The sequence below is a fragment of the Mizuhopecten yessoensis genome, unplaced genomic scaffold (assembly GCF_002113885.1).
Source record: "Mizuhopecten yessoensis strain PY_sf001 unplaced genomic scaffold, ASM211388v2 scaffold1539, whole genome shotgun sequence".
Lineage (NCBI taxonomy): Eukaryota > Metazoa > Mollusca > Bivalvia > Pectinida > Pectinidae > Mizuhopecten > Mizuhopecten yessoensis.
Window position 1 is genome coordinate 542,247 of NW_018404097.1, and position 17,386 is coordinate 559,632.

The following is a 17,386-nucleotide window of genomic DNA, read 5'->3' on the forward strand; positions in this document are numbered from 1 at the left end:
GAAGAGGTGGCATACTGTATACTTCGCGATATAAGGCGATAAATTATACTGGTGGAATTCTTAATCTCCGAAATTTGTCATAAAATTGATAGCGACAAACAATTACGAACTCCGAGAGGCAGAACGATTAATAATACATTCACTTTTCTTATTATTACATGTAATAAGATATTAACCAGTTCTCTTATTTCAGTTTTTGAAACGTATATCATTACAGGGATGTACGCACCTCCCCTTCTGTTTCAATAGTAGTTAAGACCAGTTAGGATATTCGCCCTTTTTGCCCCTAACACCAGTAAAAACAACAAAACACCAGGTACAATGGGTAACGAATGATTTAATTCACTTTTAACATTTCAAAATAAATAATTGATAACAATGTATCACAGCAAAATCACAGAAGCCTGACATATCGATATATAAAATACTATAGATCAATCTTTCTGGCACCTGTGAACAAAATAACATGAACAGTCTCTTGGTAACGTTGGAAAAACTTGTTTAATTAGACTACTGTTGATAAAAAAAAATCACAATTTAATGAATTAACTATTTGGTTATATGTGTAAAACCTTGTCCAGGTACATCCCACTATATCCCCTGATAAAACCACTAGGGGTTTTCCCGTTCATCCCACGACATCCCCTGGTATTTCCCGTTCATCCCAACATGTCTAGCCTAGCAACAATCAGACACATTAAGATATTTCCGTATGACCTAGGTAATTTGGGGATACACATACCGGTATTCTATACACAGGATATCATGTTTTATAAGGTTACCTGGTGGACCACGGAAATACTTAAGTATTATATGTATCTACAAATTATGTTCGAGGACTACCTACACAGAGAAATGGAATGTTGTAAATAAGTTCGTCCTAGAGGTAACGACTTCCACCATATTGATTAGTGTGCTTATTCAACATCACAAAAATCATTTGATTTTTTGTGTGTGTTGCTGTTATTCAGAAGAAACACATCGAAGTTATATTGGGTGACAAGCTATATAAAATGTATACAAATTAACATATCAACACAGTCCTATATGTTATGTCCACACTCCGTTCATATCACGTTCATGTGACATCACTAATGAAACGCTGAGTTACAATTGAGCTACTGATGTTGTCGTTATATAACAGTTAGAACTGAACAATACAGGTTCAATATTTAAATGATAACTTAATAAAAACCGGATAAAAGCAATGGTTTTGCAATCAGTTTGTAAACGATTCAATTTAAGTGATACATATTACATCCAAGTAACACGTGTCACGTCAAAGTGATACATAATACACATTTGACATGTGTCACATCAAAGTGATACATAAAACACATTTGAAATGTGTCACATCAAAGCGATACATATATAATACAAATGACACGTGTCACGTCAAAGTGATACATATAACGCACAAGTGACACGTGTCATTTCAAAGTGATACATATAACACACATGTGACACAGCCCCGAACAATTTAACTATAAAACCGCGAGCTTCGATCGTATTTGTTCTGTTAATGTTTTTCTGTAACATTACTGGGAAAGATTTCAAAATTTTCCAACTCCCTTGAATATTCCACACGTGAATATAGAGGAAATAACATAAATTTAACAGAAAAAAAAACCAAAGTCTATATAGAGTAGAAAAATGTGGGAACTCTCCACATTAACAGGTTGATACTTTGACTAAATCAGTTCACAGAGCTTCTTAAGACAAGGACAACAGGTGTAATTAAACTTAAGCTATTGTACATTGCCTCCCCCTCGATACACATCCTATAAGTATATTCTTTCACATGCCACGTGACGTTTTGTAAGACACAGACGAGGGCATGAACAAAATCTCCAACCGTTCAACTTCAGAATGATTGTCCCACTGCACTATGTTTTTTCGTATATATACAGTAACCTCCCCTTGATTTCGTTTTGTTTATGACAGCAGCACAGTTGGACCAGAGCACTTCCGTAGACGGCCAGGGCCCATATCCATGAAACCATCTCGTGCTTAGTATGGATTCTGCTCTCAAGCTAACTTTCTTGTAACTCGCTTAAATTTTGTCAGTAACATTGTCAAGAAGTCATGTGTGACTTTGAAAACGCTATTCGGATTTCCGTATCTCCAAACCTCTTCCAAATCATTGACAACAAGTGATTTGTATGTTTATATAGCCAGAACAAGAACTTTGGCTTGGGCACAGAATCTGAGTTTGAGTATGAGAACGGTTTCATGAATACGGGCCAAGACAGCGCAGTCAGTTAGAGTTATAGTATATAACAATCTAAAGTCCAGGGTTCGAATCCGGTCTAGACCAGCTAAATTTGTTTACATTCATAACATTGTTGTTGATAATATTTTGTTGATGCCGACAAACTAACACTTTATAAAGCCTAGATACGGCAGTGGTACGGGGATCCTTAGTTCATTTTCAGAGTGTCAAATACACCAACATGAAATCTGCATATAATTTACAAATGCTTTTACATTTTCGTTGATGAAATTGTTGAAAGTTCGTCGACACGAGACTCGGAGATCAGTACCGGAATGATGACCTGTAACCATATCCGCCAGAACGAGGCTTGGCTCTAGAATTGTCCATGGCCCGAAATGCACGGTCGTATTTGAACTCAAGTTCCTCCTCGAAGCTGATGTCGTGCTCCCCTAATTGTACTGGCCGAAAGGAGTTGTAGGGTACCCCTGCACCTGCACCAGAAGCCAGCTTGTTTCTTGCTGACGCCAGGACTTCGTCTGTCTGCCTGTCCGTACCGCTTAGCATGCTGTCTAGTACCTTTAGCGGGTCGCTGTCCTTCGTCGGCTCGTAATCTAGGAGAGAAGAAACACGTGCAAAATTTGGGGCGTGTATTACATACAATTGACAGTTTAAATGTTGTTAATTAAGGAGGTGTTAGCCTTGGAACATTTGGTAAATAACATGAATATATATATACGTGAATGATGGAATACATTACGGAGTCGTGAAAATCAATTCCCTATCACAGAGAATCGAAAAGGAACTTAATCGTTAAGTATAGTTATTCCGACATTCACATTAGGGTTATTAGGAACCAGTATGTACATGTACATAGGAGAGGATGGTGCTAGTGGACACCGAATTCACTGTCTATTGTCACTTGTTCTCGCACTAAATGTTCACTCTAGGTAAAACGATTGTCCTTGGCTTCTTGGGCTTTCGAATTTCGAAACTAAGCATGGACGAGCTGTTAAATGTATAGGCTACGTCGAACCTCACCTGTGTCGGAGAGCCCCCCGCGTTGATAGGGAGGGGCTGAGCTATACGCCGACCTGGGCGCAGGAGTTGTCGTCACTTTTCCTCTCTTGTAGCTGTAGTTGTATTTTCGGAGCTCTTCGTCCTGTTTCGATGCCGTTGCTGTCATCACCTCTAGATCTTTCTTCAGACGAGCACACAAAGCCAATGCGCCTTTTGCTACGTACGCTGGTGGAATAAAGTCTGAAGCAAGCGCTTGGTGCAATATGTCCTCGCTCACCAAAGTAAAGTTCACTCGATTGACAAGCTCCTGTTGCTGGTCGTCACTCATTTTGTCTCTTTCTGGAAACGAAACAATGTCAACATTAAATATTAATTAAAGAATATTCGAGGATAGCGTCGAAGAAGACGCGTGTCATATAAAAAACATATCAAAATTACATATCATCCAAACATACATATTGTGTGAGGTTGGTTGTTTACTTCTCACATTTGTATTACTTTGTTAAGTATAATTGTTGTTTATGATTTAGAGACAGGGCTCTGTTACTTTCTGTGTTATTCACCCTTATTTAGGGTAGGGCTTTTCGTTCAGTGTAGGATTCCTGGCGATCAGCTGCTACGATACCGGTGTGTTTACACTTTTGAGACGGCCGGAAGTGGGTGATAGTAATAACAGGAATAGGTTCCCGCTCCTCGCTCACATGTTTTAAGATGGTGAGGCTGGGTTCGAGATTAACAGTTGATCACTCATCTTCGAGGCTATTGGGTGGGGGAGCAGGGGGTATAAAACAGCGGGTCCGGGCGGGGATCAGTGTCTTGAACCGACCCACAGCTTCAGGTGAGGCAAACCTTACCGCTTCATGCGCTGCTAACAGTGCAACCTAGGCCAAGGTGCTACTAACAGTAATCGTTCCTGGGATATATAGAGTGCTATAGGAACTACAGTACAAGTATGCACTCTAGATCTATAGGGAGCTAGTAGTACGTGGTCGTAGTCTACTGGTAGTACTGTTAGGTAGGATAGGCCATTACTCTACATACGTAGGGATTGGGTTTCTTAACATTAGTTGTCATTGTTTGGCACTAATGCTATGCTTTGTATTTGTTAAACTTGTTGTACATTTTCATTCCGTCTTGTTAATAAACAGTTACTTGTTGAGTTATTGAATCAATTGCTTGTATTACCACTACATCCAGTGTTCGAACCTTTAGTGAAAACAGGTCTGTAACCTGACGAAAGAGGCGAGGTCTAGAGAGGGCTGCAGGGGAAGTTGTCGACTCGTTACCATTGCAAAAAACTATACGATCACGAAACGGATTTAACGGAGTGACAACGGACGCAAAACTCTCTCCGGACCTCCCCCTATTACAATATTAATAAGTCCGAACTAAAATACGTGCACCTCACTCTTTTGTAGAACTCCACATGCTCGGATTTACATATATGACAAGTCAACTGAATATGTAGTATTATGTAACAGAGGTCATTGATATGTCCAATGTTTCCGGTAGGAGTCAGACCCGGGACCTCTAATTTACTAGTCTTACGCTCTACCGAACGAGCTAAAGAGCAATTCGCCCTAGCCGAATCGGCAGGAAGCGAGCGGCTATGTATTTTGTACCAGGATTACCTACTTTCCCTGTTCTGAGTCTTCCAGGGGTCGTAGCAATTCTTGTGAAAGTATCGCTGAAATGTGTTGTCAATATTTCCAGTGTCCATACATTGGTGCCAATATAACAGAGATCAATATTTTTCAACGCCTACCCTAGAAGTCGAGGTCGGGGTGGCATTGACTATTATGTTTGCTCTCTATTTATCAATGGTGCCCTCCTGCTCTCCTGGACAGACCAACATAGGGCGGTCGGTACAAGGCCAATACTCGTTAATACGTTGTCACTAAGTACAGCGCTTAACTATGCAAAACACGTACCCCGGCGTGACATAGCCACTTATTTCCAAACCATTGTGCAGCGTTTGCATATTTAATAATATATCTTAGACATACTTATCAGTCTTCTATACGACAAATCGAGCGTGGGAACGCGCTAACAATGTAACGGATTGACCAGCGTAGGATTTGGTACTAATGTATTATGCCGTATGTCGAGTCTTATACCCCACCTACACATATATTAGGTCTATTGGACGGGATATTCCTCGGGATATCGAAACGTGATACCCTTCTTCCGTATATCGAGACGTGGTGCCATACCTCGGTATGTGGAGACGTAGTACCCTACCTCGGTATGTGGAGACGTAGTACCCTACCTCGGTATGCTGAGACGTGGTACCCTACAATTGTATCTCGGTATGTCAAGATATGATACCCTACCTCAGTATGTCTAGACGTGGTACCCTACCTCAGTATGTCGAGACATATTACCCCACCTCGGTATGTCGAGACGTATTACCCTACCTCGGTATGTCGAGACGCGGTACCCTACCTCGGTATGTCTAAATGTGGTGCCCTACCTCAGTATGTTGATACGTGGTACCCCATTTCAGGACGTGGTACCTTACATCGGTATGTCGATACGTATTACCTTACCACGGTATGTCGGGTTGTGGTACCCTAGGCTACCCCAGTATGTCAAAACGTGATACCCGACCTCGGTATGTCTGGAGGTATTACCTTACCCCGGTATGTCAGGTCGTGGTACTCTACCTTAGTATGTCAATACGTGATACCCTACCTCGGTATGTCTGGACTTGATACCCTTCCTCGGTAAATCGAGACGTGGTACCCTACCCCGGTATGTCAAGTCGTGGTACCCTAGGAACGCCGGGGTCAATGATATGTTCACCAGAATTTAATATAACGATTCATCGAGTCGAGGTACCCTAGCTACACTGGTATGTGAAGATCAAAGTACAATAAAAGTGGATACTAATTTTTCGCGTGTGGAAATGTTCGCGTTGTGTTTTTTAAACTGATGGCGATGTAGAAATGTTCGCGCTGTGTTTTTAAACTGATGGCGATGTAGAAATGTTCGCGTTGTGTTTTTAAACTGACGGCGGTGTAGAAATGTTCGCGTTGTGTTTTTAAGCTGACGGCGGTGTAGAAATGTTCGCGTTGTGTTTTTAAACTGACGGCGGTGTAGAAATGTTCGCGTTGTGTTTATAAACTGACGGCGGTGTAGAAATGTTCGCGTTGGTAATGGTTCTGAAATCGAAATTCTCTCTATATCTATTTGATCTATAAATTCTCTCTATATCTATATGATTTATAAATGAATGTTCTATTAGTAAGTAACGGTAATATACTGGCTATTATAGCAATTTCTTAATCAAGCAGGATGTACGTCGTGGCTTCGGGTTCAAAGTAGAAGCATGGGTTAATTGTCGAGACGTGCTCACTAGTACAACGCTATATATACACCTGTTTATATCTTATTGTTTGAGTTAGTTGATTAGTATTTATACCTACACGTTGTTATATTGTGTCTGAGATAGTACGAAGGATTTAATTTCTCTCGATAAATCTTGATAAATACACAGTCCACCGGTAACCTTTACGAAACCAACTGAAGGTCACATGCTCTAGGCAACATACCACGTGATGTTATAACTAATATTCTGAAGTTAAAGTCACCACGACTTTCTGCAGCCAAAACAACCAAATTGTAGCCAATGTCACCATGAAATTCTGGCGTATGGCACACGGCAATTTTAGTAGCTGAAGCAAACACGAGATTCTAATTAAAATAATCAGGGCATTCCATATACAAGCCAATATCACCATGCCATTCTGACATAAGACACACGGCCATTTTGTAGCTAAAGCCAACACGACATTCTAACTGAAGGCTCCACAATTCATTTTGCATCTAAAGCCATTGTGTCGCTTAAAGTAACCACAATCTAGCCAAATCTACGAAGTCGACCTGTAGCTAAAACGGACAGGACAAAGTGTCATGAAACAATTAAGATTTAAGTCAAAAATAAAATATCACTGCCTCGTCTGGGTTTTCTGTGAATTATCAAACCGGAATTTAACATATATGTATACACGGATATACCTTAATGACGGAATTGTTTTCAAAGTTTGGACTGCAGTTAAAGCTATTTCAAAATATTCGACAACGTCTCAATAATATAGCACAAACCTTCGAGTACTCCAACAACTCGTAAAATATAAAGTAATAAAATATATCAGATCTTTTACATACGTTGTCTGGTGGTCTTACTAAGTTTTTCTCCTTCACATAATCATTCTCTAAAAGGAAACCAATGCTTTAACTGGTGTGTTTTTTTAAACTAAAACAATCGTTAAGCTGACAAGTATTAAGATGTGTATACTGTACTTAATCAGACGTATACGGTAAATCTGACAGTGTACTTATTAAGAGATATACGGTCAACATGTCAATGTTCTTACTGAGAAATGTTTGGTGTATTGGACAGGGTATTACTGAGATGTGTACGGTATATCATAAAAGGGGCTTACTGAGATATATACGGTAAAGCTGACAGTGTACTTATTACGATATATACGGTAAACATGTCAGGGTACTAACTGAGATGCATACGGTGTGTTGGACAGGGTATTTACTGAGATGTGTACGGAATATCATAAAGGGGACTTACTGAGATATATACGGTAAAGCTGACAGTGTACTTATTGCGATATATACGGTAAACATGTCAGGGTACTTACTGAGATGCATACGGTGTGTTGGACAGGGTATTTACTGAGATGTGTACGGAATATCATAAAGGGGACTTACTGAGATATATACGGTAAAGCTGACAGTGTACTTATTGCGATGTATACGGTAAACATGTCAGGGTACTTACTGAGATGTATACGGTGTATAGGACAGGGTATTTACTGAGATGTATATGGTGTATAACAGACAGTTTACTTATTGAGATATATACGACATGATTGATACAGGTTGCTGGTACTTGGTACTTTATTGGGACTTTTTGCAATAATTCAGCGAAAACGATCTATGATCTGCTGAGTATACAAAATTGCAATACTTTGTCAACATGACTAATATTAAATCGATAGTTTGTTGATAAGAGAATGGTTTGTATGAAATAGAAAGTTGAAAGATTGGAGACGATGGTTGCCACCAAAAGTTCAACGTTCTCGAGGGTGCTCGATAATGTCAACACCTAACTTGTACAGTTACCAACTACCGTGTATATACCAATATAAACCAGTACCGTACACATAACAATGTTACCCAGTACCGTAATTATACCAATGTAACCTAGTACCGTATATATACCAATGAAACCCAGTACTGTACCTACACCAATGTAACCCAGGACTATCTACACCAATGTAACCCATTACCGTATATATACCAATGTCACCAAGTACTCTATCTTTACCAATGTAACCCAGTACTCTATCTATACCAATGTAACCCAGTACCGTATATATACCAATATTACTCTGTACCGTATATATACCAATGTAACCCAGGACTCTATCTATACCAATGTAATCCAGTATTCTCTCTATACCAATGTAACCCAGTACTCTATCTATACCAATGTAACCCAGTACCGTATATATACCAATGTAACCCAGTACCGTATAAATACCAATGTAACCCAGTACCGTATATATATCAATGTAACCCAGTACTGTATATATACCAATGTAACCCAGGACTGTATCTATACCAATGTAACCAAGTACTCTATCTATACCAATGTAACCCAGTACCGTATATATATCAATGTAACCCAGTACTGTATATATACCAATGTAACCCAGGACTGTATCTATACCAATGTAACCAAGTACTCTATCTATACCAATGTAACCCAGTACCGTATGTATACCAATGTAACCCAGTACCGTATCTATACCAATGTAACCCAGTACCATCTATATACCAATGTAACCCAATACTGTATATATACCAATGTAACCCAGTACTGTTTATATACAAATGCAACCAAGTACTGTATATATACCAATATAACCCAGTATCGTATATATACCAATGTAACCCAGTACTGTATATATACCAATGAAACCCAGTACTGTATCTATACCAATGTAACCCAGTACTGTATCTTTACCAATGTAACCCAGTACCGTATCTATACCAATGTTACCCAGTACCGTATCTATACCAATGTAACCCAGTACCGTATATATATCAATGTAACCCAGTACTGTATATATACCAATGAAACCCAGTACTGTATCTATACCAATGTAACCCAGTACCGTATATATACCAATGTAACCCAGTATTGTATCTATACCAATGCAACCCAGTATCGTATATATACCAATGTTACCCAGTACCGTATATATACCAATGTAACCCAGTACTGTATATATACCAATGTAACCCAGTACCGTAGCTATACCAATGCAACCCAGTACCGTATGTATACCAATGTAACCCAGTACCGTATCTATACCAATGTAACCCTGTACCGTATATATACCAATGTAACCCAGTACTGTATCTATACCAATTTAACCCAGGACCGTATATATACCAATGTAACCCAGGACCGTATATATATATATATATATCAATGTAACCCAGTACTATATCTACCAATGTAACCCAGTACCGTATATATACCAATGTTACCCAGTACTGTATATATACCAATGTAACCCAGTACCGTAGCTATACCAATGTAACCCAGTACCGTATGTATACCAATGTAACAAGTACTGTGTCTATACCAATGTAACCCAGGACCGTATATATACCATTGTAACCCAGTACTGTATCTATACCAATGTAACCCAGTACCGTATATATACCAATGTAACCCAATACTGTATCTATACCAATGTAACCCAGTACCGTATATATACCAATGTAACCCAATACTGTATATATACCAAGTAACACAGTACCATATATATACCAATGTAACCCGGTACCGTATTTATACAAATGTTACCCAGGACCGTATTTATACAAATGTAACCCAGTACCGTATCTATACAAATGTAACCCAGTACCGTATATATACCAATACAACCCAGTACCGAATTTATCCAAATGTAACCCAGTACCGTATCTATACCAATGTAACCCAGTACCGTATCTATACCAATATAACCCAGTACCGTATATATACTAATGTAACGTAGATATATACTTTTGTAGTCCACTACCTTATCACTTTCATACCACAAATATGTAGCCCACACAGGATGAGCACAATATACTAGATGCCGCCTTAATTTTACGAATTAGAGCCCAACATTAAGGTCTGAGATTATCACGCGAGAATAGAACCCCACCTGACCGGACGGGATTTGAGCCTAATAACATATGATTTGATCTAGATTGGGCCATGCATGGATCCCTGCATGGATCCCGTGAGGTTGGATCCATGATCATCAGGAGAGATAACAGCTCGATATGATCACGTAAAGTAGAAGACAAACTCGTGATCGTCATGTCTCAAACCCAGTGCTGCTGCACTCCAGCACCCTGTACGACTGTTTGGATTTTTATTTGATGTGTTTCAGGATATGGGCTTTTTATTTCTAATTTTCGCGAGTTTCGCGGACATTGAGGATTATGCGCAGTTTTCACGACACTCAAGCAGATAAAGTAAATTTCAAATACGACCCGATATATAAAGTAATATGTTCGTTATTCATTATGTTTTAATCAATATATTAAACGTGCATTGGTACATACTTAACCAGATCCTGCATCAACAAACAGGGATCCAATCGATTTCAGATTGAAGTTTCTCCGGCTTCGTCGTTTATATTTCCCGACAGATGAGTTATTGTAACACGGGTGTTTGTTAAGCTATAGATGATACAGTATTAGATAAATACGTGAAGGGATTTTCGAAACCTCAGACCAAATCGTCTACATTTTAAAGCTCTTAATGATAATTTACACATTGACATTTTAGACTATAACGGCCAGCAGTATAATTGGCTTTTGGGAGTAAACAGACCCGTTACCGACCGTACCTGTATACACCGAGTTATACATCTGTAACGTTGTAGCGTTATGTTTGTGAAGGACATATACACAGATCAATTAACATGCATTAAGGTGTCCCATGCCAAAATAAAAAATGTTATAACATTGCTTAGAGGACATCACATTTCCTGTTACAATACCACGAGTAAATACCGTCCGAGTCACGTGCGTTAAATCAATCGACACGATAGCATTTGCTATCGATAGTATATATGCGTGTTGTTAGAATCGTGACGGACTACAAACGCCGTCAAAATCCTGATCATTGTAATAAAAAAAAAGTTCTTCTGTGTCGTGATCGGATTAAGCTACATCACTGTGAACCGGAAGTTTCACAAAGGCGAGAAAAGACACAGAACCGGAAGTGGAGCAATGCTGTCATAGGAAGCGCTTGACGCACTGGGTATAGCAGGACTGTATTCCATTTTAATACATGGTATTGTACCATGCTAACATATTTACCTGCCGTGAGAACATACTCAAGTATGCCATAAAGCTGATCATGACTCTTGCGAGCCTCGTCTGGAGCGGCAGATGCCAATAGCCGGAACGTTTCGCCCGTCAGCACACCTTTCCTCACCATCTCCGCCATGTATGTGTCTATAATCCTGCAGGCCCTTTCGGCCTCTCCCTCGTCGTTACACGACTCCTGCACAATGTCACGTAACAGAGAAGGCGATATAATACACAGGTCATCCGGTGCAAGTTTATTCATTATTTCTCCCGCCGCTTTCACTAAAGGTCGCCTACAACGACAACCACGCAATGTCGCCAATTTAAAAGTTCTTGTAATCCAGTCAATAGTCATTACTTCATCAGAAAACGCTTCTTCCGGAAGTTCCATTATAACAGCATCTAGAACGTGCCCAGCGTCTATTTTTTTCGTGCCCTTGACCGCATCTATCTTACTTGTCGACTTTTCAGCACTTTCCTTCCCAGGCTTCGAACCAGCATCTTGCATACTCTTTTCACTGTCATCTCTATCCAAGACCAGACTGATGTAACGGGTGGCCATGTCGGCAAGGAGACCCGGTCGCACTCCACACTCTCTAGCTGAAGTCATCAGCTTGACGAACCACTCAAGAGGAAGATTACAAAGACCCTTCAGTGTCTTGTCATCACGTTTATCAACTGAGCTTCCCTGCTTTTTCAGGTTACTAGGATCTGTGAACTTTGTGGGAGGTTTGAGCCACGACTCCACCATAGCATCCGAACACGCCTCTACGATCCCAGCCACTTCCGCTAGCGGACCGATTGTAACACAATAAAGTAGCAGAGACGTTATGGCACCCGTGGAACGGCTGAGCTTACCGGAAGTGATGGTGTCTTGCAGGAATTTGTCGCTTATCTCTATAAGATTTCCAGTCCCCGTCATCTGAAGATACTCAGCGGCACAACGAATCTGCACAATATTGTTCTTGGTCATGTCAATCTTCATATTGTAGCAAAAGTCCGCCACAATTCCGAATATGTCCGCACCTCCGGGGAAGTCGAGCAGTTCCACTTTGTTGCTGTCAGCCGGGGAGGTACGACTGACCTTGACAAAGTATTCAGATTTGGCATACAGCGGAAACCTGTGTAGAGGGAACTCCGTGCCTCCCAGGATAACGACGATGTCCGATAGATCCCCGGACTCCCGGAACTTAGAGAAATCCATGTCTGTGGTATCCAGAGGTCACCTCATTTCGCTATGCTACTGGTACAGGTATGGGGCACACGTTATCGGGAGAGTCGGTAACACAGGTATACTAACGCTATACTCTGCATACACCGTTCTGTGGCTCTATGAATGTTAAATTCAACAGTGATACACTTCAGTGTTAATATCCACTTGTCAACTTTCAATGAAATCTCACAGCGAAGCAAAACGTTAAGAGGTAATCCGCGCTAATCCCATTTAAAATACTCCCGGCCGAAATCCCACCGTGTCTCAGGCCGGAATATACCTATCTGGAGCCCGGAAATATCCGCGAGTTGTGTATGTCAGTCCTACAACCGCCGACCGATGTCCATGTCTGTTTACCTTCCCGGCAGTCTCTGATAATGCCACTAGAACATAGCCGTACAGTAGCCTGTCCAAACTTGATGGGATTGTTATAAAGAAAAGCCGAGTACACCCGGGAAGATATCGATCTTTGTTGTATGTGTCTGTGTGGACCTTTAAATGAGCACACACAGCACCCCAGTATATAGTATACACACGGCCATTGAATACTGGCGCACACATACACACACTTACAGTACCGTATATGCTTTATGGGATGGGCGTGGTGTTACCCACCCTGAAACATCAACTATTTATTAGTTTGAGATATAATTTTTTGAAATCAATATCGTAAAATCAATGTTACCATACGCAATTGTATTACATAACATGAATCCGCAGATATATGATGACAAACACACTCTGACAGAGATTTACCTTGCATTTAAGAAATGTTTTTTACAGATTTGGGCACGGTTCGTTTTAGGTTAGGTATGTAAGCTGCGAGTTTATGCAGCAAATGACAGGGAAACTATTAAACGACTTCAAGAATGTTAATCTAAGAGACCTTTTATTTATGAAAGAAAATTAAGGTACCTGCAATTCTTTCTTAGCGAGAGAAACGGGGTTGCTAACAGCGGGCAAAGTCTCGATATCTCAAATTATTACAGCCGATATTTAGAGTGAAATTTGATACTTCAGATATAGACAGAGTCTAACAGGTGTGATCGGCTCTCAGAACATTGCCAATCGGTTCTGGCACGCTGTATGACAGACACTCATCTCCCAACAAACAGGCTAGGTAAAGCTTACTTAGTTTAATAAGAAGTCAAGATGTACATTACAGACAAAGTTATCTCCCTTATAAAGCCATAACCAGACAAGCACAAGCGTTATCCTAGTGCTGAACCATTTTTTTTGTAAAATAAATATATATATCTCATGAAAGAAACAGTGTATATCATCAAGTCTAACTTTAAAATAATATCTACATGTTTATCAGTATTTTATAAAAAAAAAACCCGAAAGAAGCGCATCAAACCAGCTTTATTTAAAAACAAACACATCAATAATTTTTACAGTATGCATCATGTTCATACATATTATCTTGGGTAATCAATGTGATGCAGACAAATGGGGTAAGTGACCTATAGTATCAATGTGATGTAGACAGACGGGGTAAGTGACCTATAGTATCAATGTGCTGTAGGCAGACGGGGTTAGTGACCTATAGTATCAATGTGATACAGACAGATGGGGTAATTGGCCTATAGTATCAATGTGCTGTAGACAGACGGGGTAAGGGACCTATAGTATCAATGAGATATATACAGATGGGGTAAGTGACATATAACATCAATGGGAAATATACAGATAGGGTAAGTGACCTATAGTATCAATGTCATGCAGACAGACGGGGTAAGTGACCTATAGTATCAATGTGATATATACAGATGGGGTAAGTGACCTATAACATCAATGGGAAATATACAGATCGGGTAAGTGACCTATAGTATCAATGTGATGTAGACAGACGGGGTTAGTGACCTATAGTATCAATGTGATATAGACAGATGGGGTAAATGACCTTTAACATCAATGTGATATAGACAGGTGGGGTAAGTGACATATAGTATCAATGTGACATAGACAGAGGGGGTAAGTGACCTATAACATCAATGTGATGTAGACAGACGGGATTAGTGACCTATAGTATCAATGTGATGTATACAGATGGGGTAAGTGACCTATAACATCAATGTGATATAGACAGACGGGGTAAATGACCTTTTACATCAATGTGATATAGACAGATGGGGTAAGTGACATATAGTATCAATGTGACATAGACAGATGGGGTAAGTGACCTATAACATCAATGTGATATAGACAGATGGGGTAAGTGACCTATAGTATCAATGTGATGTAGTCAGATGGGGTAAGTGACCTATAGTATCAATATGATATAGACAGATGGGGTAAGTGACCTATAGTATCAATATGATATAGACAGATGGGGTAAGTGACCTATAGTATCAATATGATGTAGACAAATGGGGTAGTGACCTATAACATCAATATGATGTAGACAGAGGGGGTAAGTGCCCTATAGTATCAATGTGATACAGACAGATGAGGTTAGTGAACTATAACATCAATATGATGTAGACAGATGGGGTAAGTGACCTATAACATCAATATGATGCAGATGGGGTAAGTGACCTATAACATCAATATGATGCAGATGGGGTAAGTGACCTATAACATCAATGTGATGTAGACAGACGGGGTAAGTGACCTATAATATCAATGTTATGTAGACAGATGGGATTAGTGACCTATAGTATCAATGTGATGTAGACAGATGGGGTAAGTGACCTATAGTATCAATGTGATGTAGACAGACGGGGTTAGTGACCTATATATAGTATCAATGTGATATAGACAGATGGGATAAATGAACTATAACATCAATGTGATGTAGACAGACGGGGTAAGTGACCTATAGTATCAATGTGATGTAGACAGACGGGGTGAGTGACCTATAGTATCAATGTGATACAGACAGACGGGGTAAGTGACCTATCACATGAATGTGATGTAGACAGACGGGGTAAGTGAACTATAGTATCAATGTGATGTAGACAAACGGGGTTAGTGAACTATAACATCAATATGATGTAGACAGAGGGGGTCAGTGACCTATAGTATCAATGTGATACAGACAGACGGGGTAAGTGACCTATAGTATCAATGTGATGCAGACAGATGGGGTAAGTGACCTATACCATCAATGTGATGTAGACAGACGGGGTAAGTGACCTATAGTATCAATGTGATGTAGACAGACGGGGTAAGTGACCTATAGTATCAATGTGATACAGACAGATGGGGTAATTGACCTATAGTATCAATGTGCTGTAGACAGACGGGGTAAGTGACATATAGTATCAATGTGATGTAGACAGATGGGGTAAGTGAACTATAGTATCAATGTGATGTAGACAGACAGGGTTAGTGACCTATAGTATCAATGTGATATAGACAGATGGGGTAAGTGACCTATAGTATCAATGTGATGTAGACAGATGGGGTAAGTGACCTAGAGTATCAATGTGATGTAGACAGATGGGGTAAGTGACCTATAACATCAATGTGATGTAGACAGATGGAGTAATTGACCTATAGTATCAATGTGATGATGTAGACAGATGGGGTAAGTGACATATAGTATCAATGTGATGTAGACAGACGGGGTAAGTGACCTATAGTATTAATGTGCTGTAGACAGACGGGGTAAGTGACCTATAGTATCAATGTGATACAGACGGACGGGGTAATTGACCTATAGTATCAATGTGATACAGACAGATGAGGTTAGTGAACTATAACATCAATATGATGTAGACAGATGGGGTAAGTGAACTATAACATCAATATAATGTAGACAGTCGGGGTAAGTGACCTATAGTATCAATGTGATGCAGACAGACGGGGTAAGAGACCTATAGTATCAATGTGATATAGACAGATGGGGCTAGGGAACTATAAAATCAATATGATGTAGACAGAGGGGGTAAGTGACCTATAGTATCAATGTGATACAGACAGACTGGGTAAGTGACCTATAACATCGATGTGATACAGACAGATGGGGTAAGTGAACTATAACATCAATGTGATACAGACAGATGGGGTTAGTGAACTATAACATCAATATGATGTAGAGAGAGGGGGTAAGTGACATATAGTATCAATGTGATACAGACAGATGGGGTTAGTGAACTATAACATCAATGTGATACAGACAGATGGGGTTAGTGAACTATAACATCAATATGATGTAGACAGAGGGGGTAAGTGACCTATAGTATCAATGTGATACAGACAGATCGGGTTAGTGAACTATAACATCAATATAATGTAGACAGAGGGGGTAAGTGACCTATAGTATCAATGTGATGCAGACAGACGGGGTAAGTGACCTATAGTATCAATGTGATATAGACATGGGGTAATTGACCTATAGTATCAATGTGCTGTAGACAGACGAGGTAATTGACCTATAGTATCAATGTGATGCAGACAGACAGGGTAAGTGACCTATAGTATCAATGTGATATAGACAGATGGGGTAATTGACCTATAGTATCAATGTGATGTAGACAAACGGGGTTAGTGAACTATAACATCAATATGATGTAGACAGAGGGGGT

General features: G+C 39.9%; 1 protein-coding gene across 1 annotated transcript; it reads right to left on the reverse strand.

Moving 5' to 3' along the window:
• Nucleotides 1–321: 321 nt before the first annotated feature.
• LOC110464532 (root phototropism protein 2-like) lies at nt 322–13,393 on the reverse strand. The gene is made up of 3 exons (XM_021519788.1): nt 11,648–13,393; nt 3,254–3,571; nt 322–2,826 (listed from the first exon to the last, which is right to left on the reverse strand). The coding sequence occupies exons 1-3, from the start codon at nt 12,840–12,842 to the stop codon at nt 2,537–2,539; spliced, it is 1,803 nt and encodes a 600-aa protein (XP_021375463.1). The 5' UTR covers nt 12,843–13,393; the 3' UTR covers nt 322–2,536.
• Nucleotides 13,394–17,386: the final 3,993 nt, after the last annotated feature.